The sequence below is a fragment of the Molothrus ater genome, chromosome 4, assembly GCF_012460135.2.
Source record: "Molothrus ater isolate BHLD 08-10-18 breed brown headed cowbird chromosome 4, BPBGC_Mater_1.1, whole genome shotgun sequence".
NCBI classification, from domain to species: Eukaryota; Metazoa; Chordata; class Aves; order Passeriformes; family Icteridae; genus Molothrus; species Molothrus ater.
The window spans coordinates 54,383,623-54,407,159 of NC_050481.2; the positions used below are offsets into that span (position 1 = coordinate 54,383,623).

Genomic DNA, 23,537 nt, shown 5'->3' on the forward strand with positions numbered 1-23,537 from the left:
TACTGCAACACTTCAAGCCCAACCTGTCAGTCAGCTGCTCACGCAGTCTCTCATGGACTTTTCTAGCTGCATGCAGGATATTTTATCCAGAAGGACACTATGAGAGACAGTAAAACACCTTTTGATTTCTGATAGCATTCTTATAATTTTTATTATTCTTTTTTCTGGCACTTTCAATGACATCAGGATAAAGCACCAGTGGCCCAGCTGAAAGAGAATGACAGGAAATCCAGCAGCTTTAACGATTCACAACAATTTCTGTCTGCTTGCCAATGAAATAAACATCCTTAGATTATTGTGGCTGTAGAATTAAAATGCAGATGTGGTGCATAACAGCTCCTGCAAAGAGATGCATTACACAAATCATTAAAATCACTGAAAAGATTAAACGAGGCAAAGAAAACTGGGGCTAACACTGACCTCAAACAATTTCTCTTCTTGTTTCTGCCTAATCAGATGATAAATTAATTAAATTGCTAGCTCAGGTGTTGCTCACGCTTTCTGAATTTTTGCCTGCTGCAGGGATGGTGTATGGGTGGAGATGGAGACCTGGCTCTGCTCAGCACAAAGAAGAGGAGTCTCACTGCTGAATTCGAGCACCTAACTCGAGGTGCTGCTGGCTCTGCTGGACTGTGTGGGCAATAGGGAGGAGCAGCAGGCACAAGCTGCAGCAGAGGAAATGGACACGGAGATTTTGCACCTGGCCCATGCAAACCAAGAAGGGAGGCTTGGACACAAAGGATAGTGAAGGTTACAAGAGTTACAAAAAGTAATTATTTGATGTTACAAGACAAGTAACTTGTAACATAAAGTTACAAGAGTAATTCTTTTGTTGATGTGCATGACGTTTCCCATTCAAATTAGGGCACCACAAATGTGGTTTTACGTGAGTTTTGAAACCTTTCAAGCCTTCAGATACAACGTGATTCAATTAATGCATACCTAACACACACATACTACTGGAAAGCAACTGGAATTGTGTGGTGTCATCATCCATTTGCTTCTTTCATGATCTAGACATCCCTCAAGCTGGTCTTAGAACCACAGAATCATTATGGTTTGACAAGACTTCTAAGATCATCGAGTACAATCACTGACCCAGTACTGCCAGGTGCACCACTAAGCCATGTCCTTAAGCACCACAGCTACACATTAGGCTGCCCAGAGAAGTTCTGGGTGCCCCATCCCTGGAAGTGTCTCCGGTCAGGCTGGGTAGGCCTCTGAGGAACCCAGTCTGGTGAAAGCTGTCCATGGTAGGGGGTTTGGCACTAGAAGATGTTTAAGATCTCTTCCAACCCACACCATTCCATGATTCCATGATTTCTTTAATGCATCCAGGGATGGTGATTCCACCTCTTCCCAGACAGCCTCTTACAATGCCTGAAAACCCTTCCAGTGAAGAAACTTTGCCTAATACCAATTTAAACCTCCTCTGGTGCAACTTGAGGCCGTTTCCTCCTGTCCTATCACTTATTACCTGGGGGAAGAGACTACATCCATCCCACTACAATCTCCTTTCTGTTAAATGTAAAGAGCAATAAATCCCACCCTGAGCCTCCTTTTCTCCAGACTAAATACCCCCAGCTCCCTCAGCCTCTCCTCGTAGGACTTGTGCTCCAAACCCTTCAGCAGCTTCTTTGTCCTTCTCTGGACACACTCCAGCACCTCTGATGCTACCCCAGGATATCGGGGGGAGCATCACTCTGGAGCTACCAGCGGGGGCCTCCCGCGGGCCCTTTGCCTTTATTCCTGCGGGGTGCGGAGGGCTCGGTGCCCCGGCCGCGCTCGCCTCGCCCCGCCCGCGGGTCCCCCCGTCCCTCCCTCCCTCCCTCCGCGTCCCGGCGCCGCAGCGGAGGCGGCGCCGCGCTGATGTCAGGGCGCGGCGGGAGCGGCCGGCGGGCAGCGGCGGTGCCGGCAGGGAGGGATGGCGGTGCCGCTGCGGCTCCTGCCCGCGCTCTGCGCCGCCGCCGCCGCCGCCCTGCTGGCGCTGCCGCCGCCCGCCGCCCCGCGCCGGCCGCCGCGCTGCGGGCCGCCCTGCAGCTGCTGGCGGGAGTCGGCGCTGTGCGTGGGCGCGGCGGGGGCGCCGCGCAGCCTGCCCGCCGGCCTGGGCTCCCTGTGAGTGCGGGGCCCGAACGGGCGGCACGGGCGGCCAGGGCTGCGGGGCCGTCCCGCCTGATGGGGGCATCTCTTTTTCCAGGAGCCTGGTCAACGGGACCTTCTCCGAAGTCAAGGACAGGATGTTTTCCCACCTGCCCTCCCTGCAGCTGCTGTAAGTATGGCACTGGGAAGGAGCACGGCCAAGTAGCACTTCACCCCTTCCTCCTAAATAGAGTCCCTTTAAGCATAGAGCCTCTCCGTTTCTCCTGATAGAGTTACCTCTCTCTTGTAGAAAGGGAGAAAACGGGAGAAGACAGCGTGCACAGTCCCCCAGTGTAGCTGCTGTTTCATAACATTTTGCTCAGGGATGCATTTTCTGCTCAGAAACCACTTCAGAAAATGTGTATTTAGTTACTAAAGGAGGGTAAAATGTTTTATGATGCCCTAAGTTCCTCTTTTTTTTTTTTTTTTAACTTCAGCTTTAGTAAGTTTAAGGCTGAGTTTTGTCCCCCAGAGTTATGTGGTGGTGGCTCTCACTCCTGCTCACTTTGTGCCCAGGAGTCTTGCACTGGCTTTGTGACACAGTGGGCACAAAGGGCTGAGCAGAGGCTGCCAGGACACACCTCAGAGGGAATCCTCTCTGTGTCAAGTGCTGGTGCTGTCTGCAGCACGACTCAGCGTGCCACTTGGAGGGTGGCCCCTCAGATGCCTTCTGACCCAGCGCTCCTCTGCCCAGGAGACAGTGCTCTGGCTCCCAGCACTTAGCAGCCATCCATCCTGACATCTGCTTGTCGTGCCCATGTTGCAGTTAGGCGTGTGCCTCCTGCTCCAGGAGCTTGAGCAAACTTGCTTAATTTAGCTGTCCTGGGAGGCAGCAGGGAAGATACAGAGACTGCAGTACAGCCCCCTGGGGAGCCTGGGTACTCCGTTCTCTGGCAGTCTGCAGCAAGGCTGAGCAGCAGCCTGCGTCCTGTCCAGCCCAGTGCAGCCTGTCCGGAATGCCTGACACCAGGCAGGCCCTCCACACCTCCACCCCATAAGGACTGACTGACCCCACAGGCAAAGATACACTGCAAAGAAAACTTCAGCAAAAAGATCCAAAGCCTGCCAGAAACCCAGGCTGAGTGCTCACCACATAACTAGATGTTAAAACTGGTGTTAGCAAGAGACAGTCTCTAAAGGTGTCTGGTAGCTGATGGTGAGGCTCCCCCATCTCCTTTGGCTCAAAGGCCTGTGTTCCTACTGGGAGGAGCAGCACTCCATGCAAAATGCTGGGGGGAAGTGGGCAAAGCAAGGGGTGGATGCCTTCACCTCCTTCAGTGTGAAACTGTTCCCAAAACCAAGTTTCTGTGGGAGCTGAGGGTCAGCACTGAGCCCCCAGCAGACGGCACGAGGACCTTCCCACCAATAAATGGTGGCAAACAGTGACCTGTGCCAGCTGGGAAGGAAAGGGAGAAATCCATGGGTGAGAAACTGTGGGTGGAAAATTAGAGATGGGAGGAATCTGGCTTTGTTTGGATGGTGGTACTAGGAAGAGGGAGGAAGAGCAGATGAAGATTGTCCCTTTTCCTTAGCTGCAGCAGATTTATGGAGATGTTGGGGTGTGTAGGGTGGTGGGGCAGAGGTGGGTTGTTGAGGAAGGCAGAAGTTGCTCATGTCACTTTATGTGGTAATCAGATGTAGCAGAAAGAGGTAGTAACCACCACCTTAGGCACTCAAAAATTCTGTTGTTTAGTGTAATTTGTAACATTTTCCTTAAAACATGAGAAAAAAAAACAAATAACAAAGAGCTGCTTGCATAATTGAGCACATGGGGACCTCAGGACAATGTTTTCTGCGCAGTAATCGTGGTAAAATAGTAATGCAAGGATTTATTTTTGATGGTGGTCTTCATCTTTGTCAGATTTCTTTGGGATAATTTAAGGAGCATTTGTCTAGTATTAGCATAATATCCAGGGATCACAGGGGAAGTTTGCATTTCATGTTCATTAGTCTTCTAAATTAATTTTAGTAAAATGCCTAAAACCATACAAAAGGAAGATTAATCAGTTGCTCTAATAAAGCAATTAGTGCAGACATATTCATTCATAGGGAAAACTCTGAGATTTTCCAAAAATTATTTCTTCTGAGTAGTGTTAATATTTTAGACCAAACTAGAAGTTTTACTGCTTTCTTGAAAGACAATTGCCCTCTCTGCCTTTGAACATCAACGTTTGGACTGTCCACCGTTGTGCTTTAATACAATGAGGAATGAAGTTTGCTGGCAAAGCCTCCATCACCTCCTTCTCCCTGACTCTCTTGTGCTGGCTCAGGTGACAGCCTCTCTGGTGCAGCTCTGGCATATTTGTCCCTGAAGTTCACACAGGAGTAGGGCAAGGCAGCGCCTGGAGGAGGCAGCGCTGCAGCTGGATTCTCTGACTCGATGGTTTGGACATGTCTGTGGTTCCAGCTGGCAGACTGGCTGCTGTCCTCCCAGGCTGCAGGCTGCACCCTGTCTGCAGGTCAGGCTCAGAGCATCCCCCTGGGAGCATGGAGTGAGTGAGGGCTGGCCCAGTGAGGCTGCATAAAGCTGGTGCTTGGGAGCTGAGGATGCTGCTCAGGTGGACTCTTAGAGGTTGTCAGTGGGGCTGGAGGGGTGATGAGCCACACTCAGCAGACCTGCCATCTAATGATGCCTTGTTCTGCTCAGCGGACCATTGAGTTGAGGACCAGGTTACATTTAGCCAAGGTCAATGGCACATTTTTCCTGGGGAGTAGTGGACATTAACTACCATCATGTAATGCCTTTAATTTTTTTTCAATAGACCATTCCACAGTATTTTATGTGTACTGCATTGGGGGGGTGATATGAGCTCAGGTCAGTAAGATTAGTTTGGTCATGGGCAATAAACACAACAGGCATAATCCAATGTGTCAAGTTTTAATGTGCTTTCCTAATGCCTGCTCTCCATTTTCAGCTTGCTGAACTCCAACTCCTTCACTGTTATACGAGATGATGCCTTTGCTGGTCTCTTCCATCTAGAATACCTGTAAGTTTGGTATTTTATGCCCTTTATAAATAAAGATGTTTTGATAAGTTGCCAAGACTCCTGCTGCAGAGTCTCGGTCTTTACTGTTATTCCCAAGAGCAGGGGAGCTGAAGGATTTATGTTCCACTCCTGTGCACATATTCTTTATGGTGGCTGACGATTTTTCAGATGTTACAGTGCATTTTTAAAAGATGCCTTGAATACCAGGTATCTCTGTGCAATTACAGCACACCAAAAAGGCATTGCTTAGCAAGAGCTTGCCTGGGCTTTCCAGAACAGTGCCACTCCTGTTAAGGGGATTTGAATCTCAGGCAAGAGGTGGAGCAGCCTGTTCTCACCTATGGGCAGCCTGAGCAGGAATTGCAGAATATTGGTGTACTGCCCTGAACAACCACGATTCTGCTTCTCTTCTCCCATCTTTTGTCTCCTACTTTGCCTTTTTTCTGATACCCTATTTAATGCCCATAGAATTTATCTTTATGCAATTAATTATAAATACATAAATATATAAACATACAATTCATATAATATAAATTATTGTAATTATTTATATTATTATTTTAAATTATTTAACTCTCCTTTTGCTTATATCATTCACTTAGTTGATTTTTACATTCCTTTCTTTTTCTGGTTCTTATTTTTTTTTATTTTCAGTTCACCCTTTTTTTCTTTTTAAAAAAGGTATTAGCCCTGGTACAAGGCTGTCCTCCCTTCACACTCCAAAGGACAGCATTTCTCTGTGCTACTCAATATGAGCTGGTGTGTTTGAAACTATGAGTACGACCTGAAAAAAATGCTCATTCCACCCACCTTTCCAAGCTGAAATGTAGCTGTGGAAAACATTTGTCCTTTTTACAGAAAGACCAATGCTCATAAAACTGACTCTTGTAAAATCTTGAAGGCAAATAGATATTATGATGGCGTGTATTCAGGGTTAATAGTCTGGTGCATGTGGAGTAGCCAACAATGGAATTTGCAGATAATGGTAAATGGTATATGCTAAAATCCATTATTCAGCTACATCTGGATTTTTCAGAGATAGCAAGTTATCTAGGCATTCCTTTTCTTGTCTCAGTGAAAAAATTATTTGCAGTAGTTTGTAAAAAGGAGGAAAACCATTTTCTGTTGTACCATTAGCAGCCTGCTTTCCAGTGCTGATGGGTTTGTCCCAGCAGCATAGCACTGCATAGCACACATCGTGGTGGTTGTACTGGTCACTGCAACCAGATCCCTTCTGAATGAAACACCCTGCCCTCCTCAGAGGGCCAAAGGACAAAACTCTGTCCCTGACCACCAGCTGCAAGCCAGGGAGCAGGATGAAGACTGGTAGAGCCTTAGAGTTTCAAATTCTTTTAGCAGCTGAACAAGTGGTCTCAGTTAATGGTTGTGGTTGCCTTTTCTGCCAATTCCATAGAGCTTTTCCTCTTCCCAGCAAATCACCCCTCAACCTTTTGGGAGCTGGCTGTGAGTGGCCTTTCTCTGTGATTTGTTTCTTTGGCCATGCAGCCAGTAAAACCAGTACAGCTTCCATAACTCGTGTCTCTTAGTTACCAGGGACCAGACTTTGTAGAGAAGAAGGAAACCTCACTGACAAATAGGAATGGCAAGTGTCTGTGTGTACAAAGCCAAAGTCTCTGGCCCAAGTGCAGCTGGGGAGCACCCACAGCTGGTACCTATATATAGATAATAGATTTCCAGCTGTGTCCTGCTGCTCTTGCAGCTCTCATAATGGCATTCAGTGCACCCTAAAACTGACTCTGTGTACAGTCTGGGTAAGGCAGGTCTGATAAAGATGGGAGCTTTGCTGGTGAGCAGACTGGAGTTCCCAGAGCAGCATCTCTTGGAGACCAGGCTTGGTGATTCAAGAATCTGGCAAATTCCTGACTCCCAGCTTGCAGCAGTGTAGCCTTGTTTATTTGCATCACTGGATCACTGAGCTGGTGCTGTGCAGAGGTGCCAGCTGCCAGTGAGGGTGTCAGGAGGCAGTGTGGCTCTCTGCTCTTGTGGATTGAATTTGTGGCTCCACACAGCCCTGAAGGGCTGACCTGCCTCTGACATCTCCCATGCAGACACAACACTTTCTCATCTGCACCCTTTGCCTGCAGTCAGGGTCCCAGTCACTTCATGAAGGATATTTCCTACAACTAAACTGCAGAACCAGGAGCACTTGTCATCTCCTGCATTCCCATTATCACTTTCTTGAGAAGAGACCTTGTATCATAGCATTTTCCCTCTAACTTCTCTGCAGGGCAAACAGAGCTTAGGAATAAGGGAGGCACTTTCATCTCATAAGCCTTTCATAAAGTCAGCATACAGTTCTCTTCATCCAGGTATAGCTGTACCATGCAATATCTTGATGGCCACCTGGCTGCAATCACTTTGCAGGGATCATGGTGTATTTGGGGATGTGTCCTCAAGTGCTCAGGGGTCAAGATGCTCAAATATCAGCTCTTTCTTGAAATGCTGACATGCACTCAGGAGGAGCAGGGTGCTGCTGGAATCGATATGTGCCTGGCATTATTCCCCCAGTGCACAGGGCCATGACTTGTGTGCAGCTGGCAGCCTGCAGGGGAGATGGCCCAGCTGGACAGAGCTGAACTGTGGCAGCCAGAACGGAGCCAAGGCAGTGGTCTTGCTTGTTTGTGTGGGTGTCAAAGGTGTGCAGTTCAAGCCAGGACTGTGTGGGCACGGAGGTGGCCCTGTGTGTGCATATAGAGCCATGGGAGCAGGACCCATCAGAGCAGCTCTGCAGCCTGGGCAGCCCTGGCACCTCTGTGCTGCCTGCTGCTTTGAAAATGCTGCTGATTTGGGAGAGGGGAAGGTAGGACTTCAGCTTCTAAAGTCTGCCTCAGGAGGCTCTCCTACATAGGACTCTTGCCTCACACAACACATCCTGAGAGGATTACCAAGAGAGGAATTTTTTTTTTGCCTTGTTCACTTTATTCCATTTCTGCTGGGCATTTGGGTCATGTACCATCCCTTGTGATGCCAGGTACTTGCATTGTTCCTTGCAGCCTGCCCAAGGAAAGGGGAAAAGGGAACATGAGCAGCTCCACTGAGACTTCCCACCTTTCAGTCTGAAGGAGCTGCCCAGAAATATGCTGCATCTGGCAACCATAGCTTAAAGCACAGTGATGCTAATAATAATGTTACTTAAAGTATTTTAAAATACTTTTTTTTGGGCCTAGATTTATTGAAGGAAACAAAATTGAAACCATTTCAAGAAATGCATTTCGTGGCCTTCGTGACCTGACTCATCTGTAAGTTATTAAACATTTGATAAAGTAATTTCTAATTGAACAAAACTCTCCTGGGAGACCACTGGTTTTCCTGCTACACAGAAAACTTCTCTTCCCTCTGTGTCAGCTTTCTCCTGCTGTCAAAAACATGCTTTCCATAAATTAAGAACCAGCCTTAGAGCAATTCTTGCCTGGGCAGCACTGCCACATATTGGGCTGCCTGTGAGCAGGCACAGCTGGGTCTGGGATGCCCCTGGTACCCCCAGTGCTGGGCTGGTACCACCACATTGCATTCTCATGATTAACATTCCTGCTTCCTTCCAGTGTGCTCAGTGATTGCTCTGTGGGTTACATTTGCACCTGGGAAAAAAAAAATAGCTTGAAATATTTTACTTTCATGTGAACTTCAAGCAATCACCATTCTTGAATGAGAATAATTAATGCCTGTTCCTGGTAACTTCTAACAGTGCCAGTGGCTGGACAGTACTGGATAATTAACAACCTGTAAGAATTGCAAGGTAAGAGATAGCAATGGTACAAACTCTCATTTTCTTTTCTAGTTCATTGGCAAATAACCATCTCAAAGCTTTGCCAAGGGATGTCTTCAGCGATTTAGATTCTTTAATTGAACTGTAAGTAATGAGAATCTTTCTACTGCTTCTGTCACTCTTGCTCTCAGTTTTAGGTTCTGGGTGTGTGGTGCTGTATCTGGTATCTACACAGAAAAAGAAGTGTATTTTTTTGTTCTAGCTGTTTTTCATTGTATAGTTGTTTGCTTGATAGACTCTCCTAAAGTAACTGCTATTTCTTAAATCACTGTTGCTTCTTGTGATGCTGTACATAGTTTGTGTTATTGTACTTCTTTCTGATGTCTTGTAAATTGTGTTTTAGAGACAGAGAGACAATGAATTTTAAAATGACAGTTTCTCTGAACATATTTTCCTATTATTGTTACATATTCCCTGAGATTATTTTAGTACAAGGGATTAATTAAAAACAAAAAAGCTTCTTTTCCTTGTTCTGTGCAGTTGTAGCACCTTGCTGACATTCTATCAGCATTTCCCTGTGTAACCAGGATTCCCCTATTTTTGGCCTGGCTCTTCAAACAGCAAAGTAAAATCTTAAGCCACAGAAATTGCCAAAGGATCAAAGAACAAGTACAGTGCTGAAATTGCACATACATGAGCAGGAAGAAGCTAAATTGACTCTACCTCAGCAGCGACTCAAAAAATGCAAGTCTTCCATCTGTATTTTATGTCTGCAAGGCTGCTCTGTCAACCAGCAGCACTGGACAGTTCAGTGAAGGAAGGGGAATTCTGTGTGTCAGTGGTGAATGGTGCAAAGGAGGCCTGCAGCAGACAGCCTGAACGTCAGGATGTATTACATTACAGTCCTCATCCTATGAAAGCTTACCAAAAAACTAACTTTACACATGAATCACACAGTGCTCCATTATTATGATTATAGATGACCATAAAATGCAATGGTTTTTCAAAAACCCCGGTGAAAAAGAGCTCATGATAAAGGAGTCCAGATAAAACTTAAAATTCCCTGTTTTCAGTTCAGAACAATTAGAGGATATTCAGATATTTTGAAATTCAGCATGTCAAGGTGATGACAGTTCTGTAGTACTCATATTGCTATCAACCTTTTCAAATATGTTTATTTCTGTGTGTTTTTTTAGAGATTTAAGGGGAAATAAATTTGAGTGTGACTGCAAAGCCAAGTGGTTGTTTTTGTGGTTAAAGATGACAAATTCCACTGTTTCTGATGTCCTGTGTATTGGTCCAGCAGAATATCAGGATAAGAAGTTAAATGATGTGACAAGTTTTGATTATGAATGCACCACTACAGGTATTCAGAATGTATATTTCTAAGCACACTACAAATGGTTAAATATCAGAAGTTTAGATGATACCCTTTCACTTCTATGAGCATGACCTGGGGGGAGGAAAGGGTTACATGCAAAGCACTTCCAAGTACTAGAACAAGTTACAAAATGGGAAAATTACATTTAGATGCCAAAGTACGTACTGAGTTTTTATTTGGATTAAGTGATAATGGGAGAAGAGCTCTGCCTATTCATATTCCAAAAGACTTGATTATGACTCAATTTGTGGCTTAATTTTCATCACAGAATGCTTTCTATTATCTGGAATAAAGCCATATAGTTATGGCAGATGAGCTTCCCAAAATCTCTGTATTTCACAGAAAGCAATGAAAATAAGTCAAAAAATGTGGCTATAGCTGTTATCTTTATTTGATAAATCATTATTTATTAGCATCAAAGATGGTGGCAATAGTGCCAGAAGTTCATCACAGAACTCCATTAAGTTGAAGAGAAAAATCCAATAATATTCTGACTACTGTCTTGCCTAGGATCTTGATTTTTTATTTTTTAAGGTAATGTAAAGCATGCTGAAGGGAGCAAAGAGAAATTTGCATGTGATTATGCTTATATTTTATGCCAAAACTGCTGCAGTTACCTATCTTTAAATGTAGTCACATCATATAACTGGAAATATCAGCCGCGGGTATTGTTTTTCATCTTCTTTGAATAGGATGTCAGCGCTCTGCCTTTTTTCTCAACAGTCATATCAAAGGTGTGCAAGTTCTCATCTATCATCAAGTCAGTCATTATTATTAAAAGACAAGAGAAAAGGTGATTACTAGTAATGTAAAATGAAATTTCAGGAAAAGGTATGAAAGGTGCTTTGATGGCAATATGTGAAGGAAAAGAGAATGAACTCAGAATTCAAAATTATGTCAGAAGAGCAGTAGAGGTAAAGTGCAATAACCTGCTGCATAAAAGGATGTCAAACACAGGAGAGCAATGAAGTTTAGAACAGCACCAAAGTTACATTCCTATGTCTCTGAATCACTGAGACACAACAATGCAAAGTAAAAGGAGCTTTGTTTCATTTCAGTCTGGTTTAAGCCATTGGGTAGCACTAACAGTGCACAAGAGAGAGCCTTACCCGGTCCTCAAACCTATCCTGACCTACCAGCCCTCTGTCACTTTTTTGTACCTAGACACTGCAAAGTTGCTCCAGGAAAAAAATGTTGCTCCATTGTCCCTTTTTCTGCTGTAAGTGAAATTACACCAAGCATAAATCTAACTCCACATGCTGCAGAGTTTTTGGGAACTGAAGGCATTCCATGGGGCAAGGATTGCCCAGCTGAATATTTGCTCAAATGCCCACAGCACAGCATGTAGCTGTCCCACTCTGTTCTATATGACCTTGGTGGTGTGTGATGTCAGGCCACTGCTGTTTTCTCCCTCTCTGCTATTGCCTCCCCCAGATCCAAAGGGAGTGTAAATATGCCCATATTCTTTCCTTGAGGATAGATTAGTCACAGGCTTAGAATACACACTGTAGGTGTATTCTCCTTTCCCAGTCAGTGGTGGGCAGGACTCTGCAATACTCTTTCACTCATGTTAGTCTTTAGTATAGTATTTCCCTCCTTTGCCAGCTGGGATCAGACTTTCCATCTTTTCTGGTCTCCAGTACTCTGTGTCGAGCATGGCTGGGTGCAGGATGTAGTAATAAAGCAGTTTGCTTTAGTACCATTGCAGTTTGCAATGGTAACAGGAGAGATGGAAAGAGGTGCTGCCAAAGTTAAAATAAAAGGGCAAAGAACAAAATGGTCCTGTTGCTTCTTCACAGAGAAAGTGATTGACAGTATTGGTGACCTGAATTTTAACTCTTTTTGTGATAGCATCTGTCTTTTCCATTTCTCAGTGCTTGCATCATGGAAGCAGGTTAAGCCATTTCACTTCACTTCTTGTCTTTCTTCCTCAACAGTGTATGAGGGGGCTGTCCTATGGCTGTGAGCACCACAGGGGAACATGTAGCTCACTTCCAGGAGACTGGAAAACAGGCCTTGGGCTCCCACAGCCACTGGAAACACTGGAAACTGGCCATGTGCATGCCTGGGACCTGCTTTGCCCCAACCTGCAGGCAGGGATCATCTCACTGAGCTTTGGAAGCTTGTTTCCCCCTTTCTTTACCAAGCTGGGATTGTCTTCTGGAGGTGGTCTTCTCTTTCCCTGCTGTCTGGAAGGGAAGTAGTTTGCATATTAATAGGTACTGGTCCATTCTTGCTCCTGTGCTGGAGATCTCCTGTGGTGGGAGAAGGGAAGGGATGGGTAACACTCCCTGCTGGCACACCCAGGTCCTGGGTAGCCTCACCTGGAGCAGAAGTGCAGGGAAGAAGGGATGTGAGGAGAGTGGGACTGAATGGCAGGATATAGTTTTGGGGCAGCTGCCCAAACAGACCATCACTTTCATTTTTCCTTGGTGTCCTGTAATGTTCCCTGCACTCTCCTCCTCTCCTGTGCTGGCATCAGTGCTCCTGTGTGCTGGCATCAGCCCGAGCAAGGGCTGCCAGAAGGAAAATCATCCCAATAAAAGTGTTGGGCCCCTCACCTGTGACACCATGATGCCAGTTCAACCACAGAGGGAGCAGAGGTGCAATAAGTGACCAGAGGACAGGGAGACACCCCCACTCTCAGCCAGCAGAAAACAACATGAAAACCACGTGTGTTGAGACAGGGAGAGCAGAACTGTGCATTGGGTGGGAGGCAGAGAGGGACAGCTCATGCAGCCAGCAGCACAGGGGGAACACAGGGGCTGTGTCCTCTGCCCTCTCCCATCCAGGGGATCTGGCTTAAAAAAGAAAGATATTGGAAAAGGGCTCCTCTCCCAGTCCTGTGTTTACTGTATTAGAATTTTTTTCAACCCTGATGTGGCAGCAACTTTCACTGTGTAACCCTCTTCTACATTACAGCCTGGTATTCCCAGCTTGTGCTAAAACCAGCATTTATTGCTTTTTACTGATTACAAATGATTTCCCTACCCATTTTCACATACAGACTGGTTTGTTTCAATTCACAGATTCCCCCAAAGAGTTTCACAACTGTTCAGATTTCAAGAGCTGTCTTTTCAGGATTAGTTTTCTGGTTTTTTTCATTCTTCAAGATTTAAAAAAATATTTTTATTTTGTGTGACTGTATCTGCTCCTGCCCCATCCTTTTATAGCTGGTCAGTTACTTTTACTTTTTGCATACTTCAGTGTCAGTTTTCCCCAGCCCTTTTAGTTTCCCAGTGAGAATGAAGATAACTTTCTTGTTTGCCTACCAGCATTTATGAACCAAGCCCAAGCTCTATTTATAATAGTCCCTCGAAGAATGAAGACTGTCATTTCTTTCACAGCTGTGGAATCTGCTCTGTTTGTTTAATGGTAGTCATCTATCTTTATTCTCCACAAGTGTAACTCCTCAAGGGCAAGGCTTTCAAGCATGCAGAAACAGAGGGTTCTTCATTCAGAAGCAATTATTTCATAATGCACCAAAATAAGGGACTCGAGTGAGGACTTAATTACCATTCACCAAAATCCCTGGATGCTCAGGCCCTTCCAACATTGGAGTGCATGATGAAGGCGTGTAGCAAATGGAGCTAAAAACAGAGCAGTGTGTGGTTCTGCACAGAAATGCCATCATAGGGAAGATGCCTTTCCTTTTCTACATATCTATATCCACACATTACTTCACTGCAAGCTTCTGACCACATTTTAGACCTGAGTGCTTTGTCAGCTCTGCTACACCATTTTTTTTTCCTGATAATAGAGATCTTGCACAGCTGACTGGTCAAATGTCAAATTCCGACCCAAGTCTCCTCACTTTGCCCCACGCTGGTTCTGTGGTGACTCCTGACACACCGCAGGGTGAATTTTCAGGTTGAGTCTACAAAGGCACTAAATTTTTGAGAAAAAAAGTCTTTAATTCTGGAGTTACACTCCTAATCTTTACAGGTTGCTCCAATTTCTCAGTCTTATTGTCTAGTATAAGTTTTCCACTGGATAGTAATTTTCAGGTTGGTTGTATTTTATGCCTAAACTACATTATAATGCCCCATAAAACATTATGTTAACTGAGTTTTTGATTACACCATTTTGTCTATGGTCTAGGCAAAATGGGGTTATCCCCAGGCAAACTTCAGATATCATTTCACTTTCTGCCTGGTTTAGCATAACACAAATTGCTGGTGATTAAATTTGCATGACTTAAGAAGTTATTGGACTTCAGCTGGTAGTTGCTGTCTCTCAGCTTGAATGTGATTCTAGCAAGGCCATTTCACTTGACGGGAGAGCAACTTCCAGCTGTGGGGAAAGAGACTTCTCTATTTCACTGATAGTAGCCTGCCTGGCTGGAAAATCTGAATTATTTCACTATTTACATATTTGATTTCCTTGACAAATACATTTTCAGAGGACAGTTCATGATACCTAAAGCAGGAGACACTTTCCCTGTTGGTGTGTGCCTAGCATGAGTACTGCTACTTCCACGATAGTGTTATACAAAATCCAGAGTATTTCACTCATTTTTCAGTGTACATCATTCTAATCAGTGACCACTTTGTGTTTCCAGCAAGGATGCATCCTAACTGTTGTAAATGTATGTTTCTAGATTTTGTTGTCCACCAGATTTTGCCCTACCAGTCTGTTTCAGTGGATACATTCAACTCAAAGAATGATGTGTTTGTAGCTATTGCACAGCCCAGCATGGAGAACTGCATGGTGCTGGAGTGGGATCACATTGAAATGAATTTCAGGAGTTACGACAATATCACAGGTATATGAACACTGGGATTCCACTCACTGATGAACTGGATAAGATTTGTAGATAGGATCAGGTTATTGGGTTTTGTCCTGAATCTCTATTGAATTTGGCTGATTGAAGCGAGTGATGTTTGGACATGAGTGACTCCATGGAGTAATGCATCTTGTTAATATGTGCATATTTAACCTTACTGTGGTACACAAACTAGGCTTTTTTTCTGAAGGCACAAACACTTGCCATGAATGTCACACCATGGCCCAGCTCAGCATTCACTGCCTCAGTCACACAGCAAGTTAAAGCAGAAGCTGAAGGAGCACTTGCTCTTGCCAAAGTGCCTGCAAAACAAAATATAAAAAGAATCTATTTAATGCAGGAGGAAAACAGGTCTGAAGGATGCTAGTAGGGTGAGCTAACCAGGAAGATAGCTGCAAATGACAGAAATACTTAAACTGTGATTGTTACCTAAAGAGATGTGTTGTAAAGCTTCAGCATTTACTCTCAATTTACAAATATGCTCAATTAACATCTTGGCCAGATTACTGATCAAACAAAAAGCCTGTGTGGATGCCAGGTGATGTTCTAATGCTGATTTTCTAACAACTGTTCTGTCCCTTACCAACACTTGTGGTGCTCAGTCACACCATGACAGCAGAGACTGTCTTCAAAGCTGTTAGCTGCTGCCTGATTTCTCAGATACTCCAAGCCAGAGGTTTTGAATACTCAGGAGCTAAATTATCAAAGGAACACCTTTCCCTCCTGTCCTTGTTGTGTGTGATTGATTACTTTTTACCTTATATTTTGGGAGACATAGAGTATGTTGTGTCCTCCTCTGGTGTGGAATTCTACAAAGGCAGCAAGCACTTACCTCCTAAGATCAGCTCTGTGTGTCACTAACAAAATCTCACAAGAAGCTACCCCTCTGTCAGGAAATTATGGAAATGAAAAATGTTGCTTTTTAAGGTTTCATTGTGTTTTGGTAGATTAGGGTAAAATTACCAGGGATGTAAACTGAGAAGTCAACAGTCCAGAGAGAGCTAGCTGAGCCCTAGGAAAACTCTGGAAATGAAATTGAGAGTTTGACTCATTTGCAAAGATAGCAAACCCTAGATATACACTTCCAGGTGTGTTTCACCTTCCTCTGAATGATTTGGTTAGGAGACATTTCTGCAAGGGACTTGTTTCCTAGCTCCACACTCAGAGTTTGCTCCTGGAAGGTCTGAGCTTGAGCTCTGGACTCTGAAATGTACATGAGCCTGGTTTTTGCCAGGGGACACAGGCACATAAAGAGCCTCCTGCAGAGCCTGAAGAGTGTTTTGTAGAGCTCTGGAGCCAGCTCCACAGAGAATTTCACTACTTGCCATATGCTTGGCATTTGGATATCTAAATTTAGCTCTTTACAACATGGGCTTATGGAGCTGAGCTAGTTGTCAAGGTTGCCTTTACAGTGAGCATGAAGAGAAAAGCATTGCTGTCCTCTGCAGAAGGAGACAGGTGAAAGCTCTTCTAGAGTTTTTGTTTTGAGTGAGTTAGATCAGAAGGGGCCTGGATGATCAGCTCGACCATTCATGCCTGTGCTGCAGATCCCTTGCTGTACTTGAGCTGAAGGTACTCCCAGCTCTCCTGCACTGTGAGGATGGCAGATCATCCCAGGCCAGCTCTGAAAGCCACAGGTAGGGGACCAGCACAGGAGCCTGGGTAAATCTCCTGTAGTGACTGACCAAGGATGCACTGGGGAGCTTGTGCAGCCATAGTTCTACTTGAACTGTGTGCTTCACAGAGGAATCCCTCTGTGAATTCCTCTCTGCTTCCAACTACAACTATCGTAATTGTCTCGCTGTTACTTTTTGATGTGGTACTTATTTAGTGTAACTCGACATTCTTGAGACAGTCCATAACCTGATCTGATCTATCTGGCAACTGCAATACTGCTAAATATTTCTGGTTTAACAAAATTTCAAGAATACCTAACACAAACAGCAGAGTTAGATTTATCTTTTTCATCCTGCTGTCAGGTGATATATCCACAAGATGCATCAGTATTTCTATGTACAGTAGCAAAAAGCTGACTCTAACCCTTCTGGAGCAAGAAAAATATACTATATTTCATTCTTCTAGTTAAGATGGAAACATAGACATTACAAGAATAAAGAGAATTTCAGATATCTGATGAACAGCAAGATAAAAACTCTTGTCATTTTTAAATAATTAAATTTAGCTTAAATAATTGTTTTGGATACTAGGGACCATGTGTTTGAACAAACAGGGAAATAAAAAAATATTTTGCATAAAAAGGAATCAGCATATTATGGTGCATCATACTTGCATACACTACAGGGTGGGACAAGTAATCTCTCCAGTTACTGGGAAGCAAAAAGCTTGAAAAGATGCTGTGATGGAATGTAGCAGAAGACAAAATTATGAGATGGTACAGGTTTAAAAAAAGGGGAGGGGTGCTTTGGTAGTAATGTCTGTGGTGTAAAATGTGGTTTGTGCTGTGCTGATACATGTGTTGTTCTGTTTTCTTTCTTTGGGCAATAGGTCAGTCTATAGTGGGATGTAAAGCCGTTCTTGTTGGTGACCAAGTCTTTGTGGTGGTGGCACAGCTCTTTGGTGGCTCACACATTTACAAGTTTGATGAAAGCTGGACGAAGTTTGTCAAATTCCAGGATATTGAAGTATCTCGCATTTCCAAGCCAAATGATATAGAGCTTTTTGAGATAGACAGTGAAATGTTTTTTGTCATAGCAGATAGCTCTAAAGCAGGTTTGTCAACAGTGTATAAGTGGAATAACAAAGGATTTTATTCGTATCAGTCTCTTCATGAGTGGTTCAGGGACACTGATGCTGAGTTTCTCGATATAGATGGGAAATCATATCTAATCCTCTCCAGCCGTTCCCAGGTGCCCATTATACTCCAGTGGAACAAAGCCTCCAAAAAGTTTGTCCCACACAGTGAAATCCCCAACATGGAAGATGTCTTGGCTGTGAAGAGTTTCAGGATACAAGATGACCTTTACATCACACTCACGAGATTCATTGGTGACTCCAGAGTTATGAAATGGAATAGCAAACAGTTTGTGGAGATACAGGCTCTTCCATCCCGAGGAGCCATGACCCTGCAGCCTTTCTCCTTCAAGGACAATTATTACCTAGCCTTGGGAAGTGACTATACCTTCTCCCAGATTTACCAGTGGGATGGTGAAAAGAAGATATTTAGATTATTTAAAGAAATCTACGTGCAAGCACCACGGTCTTTCACAGCTGTGTCAACAGATCGAAGAGATTTTTTCTTTGCCTCTAGTTTTAAAGGAAACACTCAAATATTTGAACATATCATCATTGACTTGAGTTTATGAAAAGCTGCTAGAGTGAAATTTATGTAGAATGACATTTATACACAAACAAAACAAAAAGAGACCTTTCCAAAAACCAGGTGCACCTATGGAGTATGATGACATTTTCTGAACTTTTTAAACTTGCATATTAATCAGGGACTGCATTTACTTGGTTACTGCATGACATGTCCATTTTATCCTTTTTCAAAGACACTTTACAATCTGCAGTCATTCAAAGAGGAGTGCAGTGCATTAGAATTAATGTTGACATCTAAGAAAATGATCTAAATTTAATCCAGAAAACTCCCTTGAGTTGAACATCTCATAAAGAAAATGAAGAGTGAGCCATACAAAGCATAAATATGATCTTGACTCCTAAAGTAACATTTTAGTACTGTAAGTTTTAATTTTAGAGCCTGTTCTTCATGGTTGCTGATGAATTGCAAAAGCAAAGAGGAACATTCCAGAATACACTGAGTTCTCTCTTCAAAATCTTTCTTTCTGGTTCACAGTAAATCCAAGACATCATTAGAATACATTGCAGACTGAAGGGAGAGTCAAAATCTATTGCCATTTTTCTACCATTATTCACTTTTTTCAGCAATCAATTGTGCCTAACAAGTAGCCCAGCCCACAGTAAATGGGTAGCTAGGAAGAGTGTGTCTCTCCAGGACTGTGAGATCTTAACAAGTTGATACAGACAGAAAATACCAGAGGTCTGCATAATGCCATGAAGAAATCAAGTACAAGCAGCACCCACCCCCTGTTTTATAATAGGTATTCAGGTATCCATTCCATCTTGCCCTAATTCATACTTTTCCTGATGATTCCCAGTAGATTCTGGGTGTTTATCATGTTATTCTGTTGTGAACTCTTATTCCAGAAGGCAAGGCTCAAGCTTTGCCTGAAACACATACTGATGTTGACGCACTCCATATTGTAGCTCCTCTGTACTCAGTGAGGTGATTTATTGTCAAGTGTTTTCCCCCCACAGCACAGCTCATTAGCAATAAATTCAGGTTTGGGGCATCTAAGTTGTCGTTGGGAAGTCCTCCTTCTGGCTAAAGTCTAACTGTGACTTCAGTATCACCAAGTCATCTGAAACCAAGCTGTTGCAGCTGTTTCAGACTAGAGCTGCTCCTGCCTCCAAGAAGGACTTCCACTGGGTGAGTCCAGGCTGTTGCCAGGTTGCCAATCCATTGAAGGTTAAAGAGGAGCATGTGGACAGACTGTGCTTCACTGCTGTTTTGGGTGGTTACAGACCAAGCCATTCAATTATCCTAAATAGGGCAATCCTGGCACACAGAGCCTCTCTCAAGATAACAGCAAGGGACTGTTTTCCAGGAAAGGGTCTTTGCCCCCCTTACCCAACAGAATTGGGTATCAGAGCTCTTGCTTGTTAAATTACACAAGATATTTCTTTAAGTTTCCATACCACTTAGTCTACTAGGTTGTTTATCATGTTTTGTTGCTGCCTTGGATAATAGAGAGGTTTTGCATAAAGCAGGAGGAGCAAAGCAAACTGTCCTTTATTCCATCATACTTAGGCCTATCTCTCCATCCTTCTTCTGAGTGAGTTTGACATTTTTCCCCTGGACATGTGAGACATGGCCTATGATCACAAACAGAGATGTTCTCATAGGCTTTCCAATATCCAGGGTGTGAAGTGAGTGTGCTGCAGAAGAGGATTATGTATAAGAACTCCCATGAGGAGCCATAACCTACCAGTGACCTGGAATGTCACAGTCTTCCCCAACTTTTGCCTCTCTGCTATGAAATGAAGTTATTACTGGCCTGTCAGAGACATACCTCATCCTGATTTTCAATTATGTGTTAAGGCCTTTTTTCCTACAGAGTTGCTCAGCCTGGTTTTGTTTTTAGCTACACTGGCCACCTGGCCCATCCCACCCTCTGAGATACTGAGTGCTGCCTGCCAAATCCCAATGTGGTGTCAGTCCCAGTGGTTCAGTAGATGCAAACCAATGCTCTGCAGTAGGGTTTAGCAATACCTCTCCTAGGATTAAGCTAACAAATCTGACAAAACAAAGACACTCATGTCTGTCAGTGAATGCAACTTCTTACTATGTTACCAGTTTACTTTTTGAAGTGGATATGGCTGGCAAGCAACGTTTATTTAGCCTGTGTTGTGGGAAAGCATTTTGTATTGCTTTTCTGTCAAGCATGCAAGTTTCACTAGAGTTAGATATTCTGATGAGGGTGGTATTTCTCAGTGCACCAGCACTTTCTTTTAAGGCTCAACTGTGAGTTCTAGTCACTCAAGAAGGGGCATCAGGCAGAGTGAAAAGCTAGTTTAGAGAAATTGGATCCTTGAAGGGAAGCAAGAGGATGCTGGAAAAAGGCTTGTGTATTAAACACCAGGAGACTGTACTGTTTCAAGAGCCAAGGGGATTTTGAGACTTGGCTATCAAGTTGGATTAAATTAAAATGGTATCTGCAGAGACAGGCTCAATAAAGAGGATAAAGTGATCCACAGGAGTCTAGCTCATTCACATGGGACCAGAAGAAGAGAGTGAGGGAAATTAATTCTGCGGGCAAGCAGCTGCTTCTGTTGAGTAGCTGTGTTGGTTGGTCAGAAAGCCCAGCTCAGCATCCCTCCCAGTCTCAGGAAGAGCCTGGAGCCAGACACTGGCCTGCCTGCTCTGCTGAGCTCGTGCACAGACACCAAAGCAGCTAAGAGGGAGGACAGAAACCCAGTTGAATTAAGAAAAGGTTACGGTACTTTTCATAGGAATAAACAAAGGCAAGACCTCAAGAAAAGCCTTGTTCTGCTCTTCCTGCTCCCAAGGAAAAGCTGCAGGATACAGGCATAAAAACAGAAATTGCTAATCATTGAAAATCCTTTCTGCCTTTCCAAATGCAGCCACAGGCTTGTCTCCATTGCCTATATTCTGTAATAGAAACTGTTTTGAATAGTAAATAAAATATGCATTTCCATAATTCATTGAAATGTTAGACCATCAGGACAGTGAAAAAGGATAACAGAACATGCCACTGATAATTTTTAATGTATTCTAAAATACATAAATCTATGTAAAGTTCATTAGTTTATATAAGCATTGATTTAATATGCACTAGCTAGAGCAGCATTTTAAGGTTGTATATACATTGAGCTTTTTTTAGTAAAGAGGAGCTGATGCAATCTATGCTACTGATATGTGTATGTACTCTTTCAATATATGAATAAAATGTAGTTAATGTGACTAATAGTGGTGTGTCACACATGTTAAAATATCCAAGTTGTGAGGTTCCACACAGCCAGAGGAATGGACAGGGTGGGCAAACGGGTCCCTGTCTATTTATGATCGGGTTTGGCTTTTGACTAGGTGGAGAAAGCCATGCTCAAGTTAGTTAAATCTTCTGTGCCTGAGATAGTTTGGACTTCGAAGGTTTTGCTGCTCCCTGATTTTCCCCTTCACTCTTTCCTTACACCCCATCTAGTGTTAGCAAGTAAGTAATGCAGCTAGCGCTGCGACTATCGTTCATGAGCTGTTCTTTCCTACCACAAAGTAAAGAGATCTTAATTTTCAAGATAATTTAAAAAAAATAGTTAAGATACTTAAGTGGATTTCTTACATGCTGAGTAAATAGGAACCAAGCCCTAAAATTACTTCCAAGACTTTCAGATATTTGCTCTGGGCAAAACAAAATCTTAAGATTTGTTAAATTTTACTGAATCATTGACATTTACTCTGAAATGGAAAAAAAAGTAAATCTGTCAGCATTGAATACACTTTACTTAAAGCAATCCTTGAGTGTTGCCCATTGATCCTGCTAGTCACTAAGACAGAGGGTAATTCTTTTGTTTCCTCTTTGTTCTTCAGAAAGAGCACAACTCTCTGTAACTAATTATAGCCTTGTGCAATCAAAGACATGTCTGACATACCATAATGGGATGCAATTGCTGGGATCATTGCTTTGCTTTTGGGTATTCCACCTTTTTATGAGTCAGCAGCCCTTGTGGTGTGGTTCACTGAAACTCCATCATAGCACAAACATCAGCTGCAAATCAGCACTGTTTCCCTGTCTACCTTCCCCTGCCTTCTTTGCCCTTGCTAGGTGAACATTTTTTTTCCACCCATTACCACATTCTTCAAATCTTCCTTGGAAAGTATCTATTACTCCTTGAAAGTCATAGCAAGATACCAAGAGAAAAGCATTCCTAAAGAGCAATGCAGGATGGTCACTCCTCTGCAAATTTCTAGGGGAAGACAAGGCAGGGTGTTTCTGAAAGGTCAAGCTGAAGGCAGATGTGCAAGAACAGCTGTAAGAGTCCCACTCATCCCTTCAGTCCCACTCTCTCTTGGCCCACAGAGATGAGCTGCTACTACTGCTCCCTCTTGGCAGCACTGCTCACAGCCAGGAATTACTGAGATTTCTTGTTCACTCCCTATTTCAGTAGCAATGGAGCTGAACTGTCAACACTGGTTGGGTTTCTTTTTTTACTTCCTAGCAAGCCAGGCACTTGATAACTCTTGCATTCCCCATATAGTCAGCCTCCTTTATGAGAAACTGCAGGCTGGATGATCTAATGGGCTTCAAACCTGACCTTTGGAATCAACAAAACCAGCTGGCCGCATGATGTTAGATCCCCCACAAAAAAAGAGACTGATACTGTGAAAGAAGTTCAAACAGCAACCACAAACCCCTAATCTATCCCACAGTACCTATTCCCCCATAAGCCATTGCTATTCTTGCCCCAGAATTGTGTGATGAGGAGTCCAACACGCCCATCATTAGCAGGGACATCTTCAACTACATCAAGTTGCTCAGAGCCCTGTCCAGCCTGACCTTGAATGTTTCCAAGGACGGGGCATCCATCACATCTCTGGGCAGCCTGCTCCAGTGTTACACCACCCTTATCTTAAAAAAATTTCTTCCATCTACTCTGAATTTATGCTCTTTTAGTTTAAGACCATTACCCCGTGTCCTGTTGCTACAGGCCCTACCAAAACCTGTCCCCATCTTTCTTATAGGCCTCCTTTAAGTCCTGAAAGGACACAATGAGGTCTCCCCAGAGCCTTCTCTTCTCCAGGCTGAGCAATACCAACTCTCTCATTGTCTTCATAGGAGACATGCTCCAACCCTCTGACCATTTTGTAGCCCCCCTTTGGATTTGCTCCAATAGTCCCTCCCATACTGGGAAGCACATAGCTGGAAGGGTCTCACTGGAGCAGAGTGGAGATGTAGAATGCCC

General features: G+C 43.7%; 1 protein-coding gene across 1 annotated transcript; it reads left to right on the top strand.

The window, feature by feature from the left end:
- Nucleotides 1-1,924: 1,924 nt before the first annotated feature.
- Nucleotides 1,925-21,543, top strand: LGI2 (leucine rich repeat LGI family member 2). The gene is made up of 8 exons (XM_036382273.2): nt 1,925-2,115; nt 2,198-2,269; nt 5,055-5,126; nt 8,315-8,386; nt 8,926-8,997; nt 10,050-10,219; nt 14,835-14,999; nt 17,526-21,543. The coding sequence occupies exons 1-8, from the start codon at nt 1,925-1,927 to the stop codon at nt 18,341-18,343; spliced, it is 1,632 nt and encodes a 543-aa protein (XP_036238166.1). The 3' UTR covers nt 18,344-21,543.
- Nucleotides 21,544-23,537: the final 1,994 nt, after the last annotated feature.

Excerpts from the sequence above, each read along its gene's own strand:
- LGI2 (XM_036382273.2), top strand. The coding sequence starts at position 1,925 with ATGGCGGTGCCGCTGCGGCTCCTGCCCGCGCTCTGCGCCGCCGCCGCC. Across the intron at positions 8,387-8,925 it reads CTTCGTGACCTGACTCATCT|TTCATTGGCAAATAACCATC; the intron begins GTAAGTTATTAA and ends TTTCTTTTCTAG. Across the intron at positions 8,998-10,049 it reads TTAGATTCTTTAATTGAACT|AGATTTAAGGGGAAATAAAT; the intron begins GTAAGTAATGAG and ends GTGTTTTTTTAG.